Source organism: Temnothorax curvispinosus, unplaced genomic scaffold (assembly GCF_003070985.1).
Source record: "Temnothorax curvispinosus isolate PA1 unplaced genomic scaffold, ASM307098v1 QBEX01014900.1, whole genome shotgun sequence".
In the NCBI taxonomy this organism is placed as follows: domain Eukaryota; kingdom Metazoa; phylum Arthropoda; class Insecta; order Hymenoptera; family Formicidae; genus Temnothorax; species Temnothorax curvispinosus.
The window spans coordinates 93,717-96,470 of NW_020224680.1; the positions used below are offsets into that span (position 1 = coordinate 93,717).

Below are 2,754 nucleotides of genomic sequence, written 5' to 3' on the forward strand. Positions count from 1 at the left end.
GGATAATTCATTGCTCTGAATGTTTGTTTGCGATTGTTCAGGAAGCTCACTATGTGTAACAATTTCTGCTCTACATCTGTAAATTCCTTAAAAAACTATTTTATTTGTCAGTTTATTGTAAACTTTAAACACTTTATCATCTAAATAAATACTGAACCCTGCATCAGCCAACTTTCTTAAATTTTTGGATACTTCCTTTGCTGCAATTACATTTGTTAATTTAATAACTCTCTTTTCTTTTTCATTCGTTATTAGCGAAAGATCTCCTTTACCATCTATTGAAATGTTTGCAAGCTCATTTTTATATTCGCGCATTTAATAACTCTATCTTTACATTTTTATTAACGGTTTTATTTGTATACCTTTTTCCTCTAAATTTGTTCGCCTGGGCTCCGGCATTAGGACAGCTGTCACCCTTGTGGCCTCTAACTTCCTGGCAGTTGTAACAAAACCAGGCACCAGATTCTATCAGTGGACAGTCCTTCGCCATATGACCCATTCGGTTGCATCTGTAGCACTTCACTTGTTTCATGTTCTCTTCTGCAGCAGCCCTCTGTACCCTGACTTCGGGTTTCTCTAATTTTTCTCTATTCTCGTTTTTAGTCTCTGCTTCTAACTGCATCATAAAAGACTATTTCATCTATGTTCATTTCTTTAAGATTAGTTTGTCTTCTAATTAAATCTACATTCCTCAGCTCTGGTACATTAATTGACACAGCCTGATAAAATGCAGATCTAATCTCTTGTTCTGCATGATTCATATTCTCTAATTATTGAATCGAAGCGTTCACAAAAATCACTTATTTTTTCGTCTTTTCTCATTTTAATTTGATAGAGTCTAGCTCGTACCGATACATGAGTAACGTTTACTTCACTCTTTTGATGTCCTCTTAATTTCTTCAAAATTTCTTTTGGATCTTTTTCATGTAGAATCCTTTTATGATAGTTTTCATCTAAATGATTGATTATTATATCTCTAACTAGATTTTTTCTTTTAGCAACTTTTAATTCGGAGAGATTTTCTGGACTTTCAATGTTTGAATCTATTACATCTAACAACTCGTTATTCATTAACTCAGATTTTAAATAATCCATCCAAAGATCAAAGTTAGATTTTTGCGTCAGCTTATATTCTCTTCTAATATGCAACTTTTGATTGTTTAGTTCTGCCTCTATAGTGCTTTTAATTGTCTCTAAACTTCTATCTTTTCCGGCGGAACAAACTCTTGCTTCATCTAATTTTCTCTTTCTAGATTCTACTTCTAATTCTTTAACCGTTGTTATATCATTCTGTACTGAACTTTGCGTATTTTCATTATTTACCTCTAAACGTCTAAGTTTAACTTTTTCTTTCTCTAAGTTTCTTACTGTCTCCTCGCTATCTCTTTCTCTTTCTATTACCGTGATAATGCTGCTATCGCTGTCGTAGTCAACTAGCGCATCTTGGTCTTCTTCCTCCACCGAAAGATTCTCTGTCTCTTTTTCCATCTAGATCGGGATTTAAATTTCAATCGAACATTAGCATTCCTCTTTTAACAAGATAAACCAACATTCGTATTGACAAATAATAATTTACAATTTCTATCACTAGATCTCTTTCAGCGATAAAAATGTAATGCTTATGAGGCTATATAGAACGCACTGCAATTCACAATAACCCCAAAGCAAGAAAACCACGCGCCTCTGCAGGGCTATCCGCACGCGCACACCACTGTCCGTTGCGATCCCCAGCACTGCTGAAAAGATCTATGGGAGCTCGGGTTGATCACGCACACGCACGGGGCCCATACAAATTTACGCAGCTTCCCTAAACAGTAACCAAGCTACACCGCACAGCAAGTCATGCTCAATTACCGACCCGATACATATCGATTTCAAAAAAAAATAAACTCATATAGAGTCATATAGAGTTTTTATACATACGCATACACATACATATACATGTATCGCAATCTAGCCATCTAGCATACGCATACATTTACATGTATCGTAATCTAGCCATCTAGCATCGATGTTGTGTTGTTAGTCGAAATCGATTATGTGTTTGTGCGCGCCCGGCAACAAGTTCCGCGCGCCAAAAAATGACTCTCGTCTCTCACGATCGGACTTCCGCGCGCCAAAAGAAATGACTCTCGCCGTTCACGATCGGACTTGCACGCGCACGTCGCCGACTTGCTACCAAGCGGCATCTTTCTATCTCTTTTTCCTTCATCATTCTCTACTTCTTTATTACACTTTACACATCTATTCTCTAATTCTCTTATTACCACTATTACCTTTATCTCTATCTCTCACAAGACAAAAAGAATTTGTCTCCTTCTAACTTCTAACGGCATTTATTGAACGTTCTTATTAACTGAGAATTCTCTCGTTTTGCTCGTCAGCAACAAGGAATATTATTTACTCACCCTCTAATCTTCTAGATGCTTCTATCTCTTTCTATGCCCTTTGCCGGCGTCTCACACACTTCGTATATACACTTTCGTGCTATGTTCCTCATGCAGAGGAATCGTGCCCTGGGCCCATAACCTATTGGAAATATAATCAGGGACGACTTGAAATGTGGTGAGATGAGCAGGGTACACAACAATCTTGATCTTTATACACTCTGAATACTGTCTTTATTATATATAAGTATATCACACTCTGTAACTAAACCGTAACCAACACGTCTGAACACAACGGTGGCCGAGGCTCTTGGGTGCATTCGGGGAGACGCTATTAACGCTATAAACGCAAACGCTATAAACTTCG

General features: G+C 37.3%; 1 protein-coding gene across 1 annotated transcript; it reads right to left on the reverse strand.

The window, feature by feature from the left end:
• Positions 1–262: 262 nt before the first annotated feature.
• Positions 263–1,492, reverse strand: LOC112465083 (DNA-binding protein HEXBP-like). The gene is made up of 2 exons (XM_025032456.1): positions 1,324–1,492; positions 263–616 (listed from the first exon to the last, which is right to left on the reverse strand). Exons 1-2 carry the CDS (start codon positions 1,486–1,488, stop codon positions 302–304), a joined length of 480 nt encoding a protein of 159 aa, XP_024888224.1. The 5' UTR covers positions 1,489–1,492; the 3' UTR covers positions 263–301.
• Between the last annotated feature and the right edge of the window lie 1,262 nt (positions 1,493–2,754).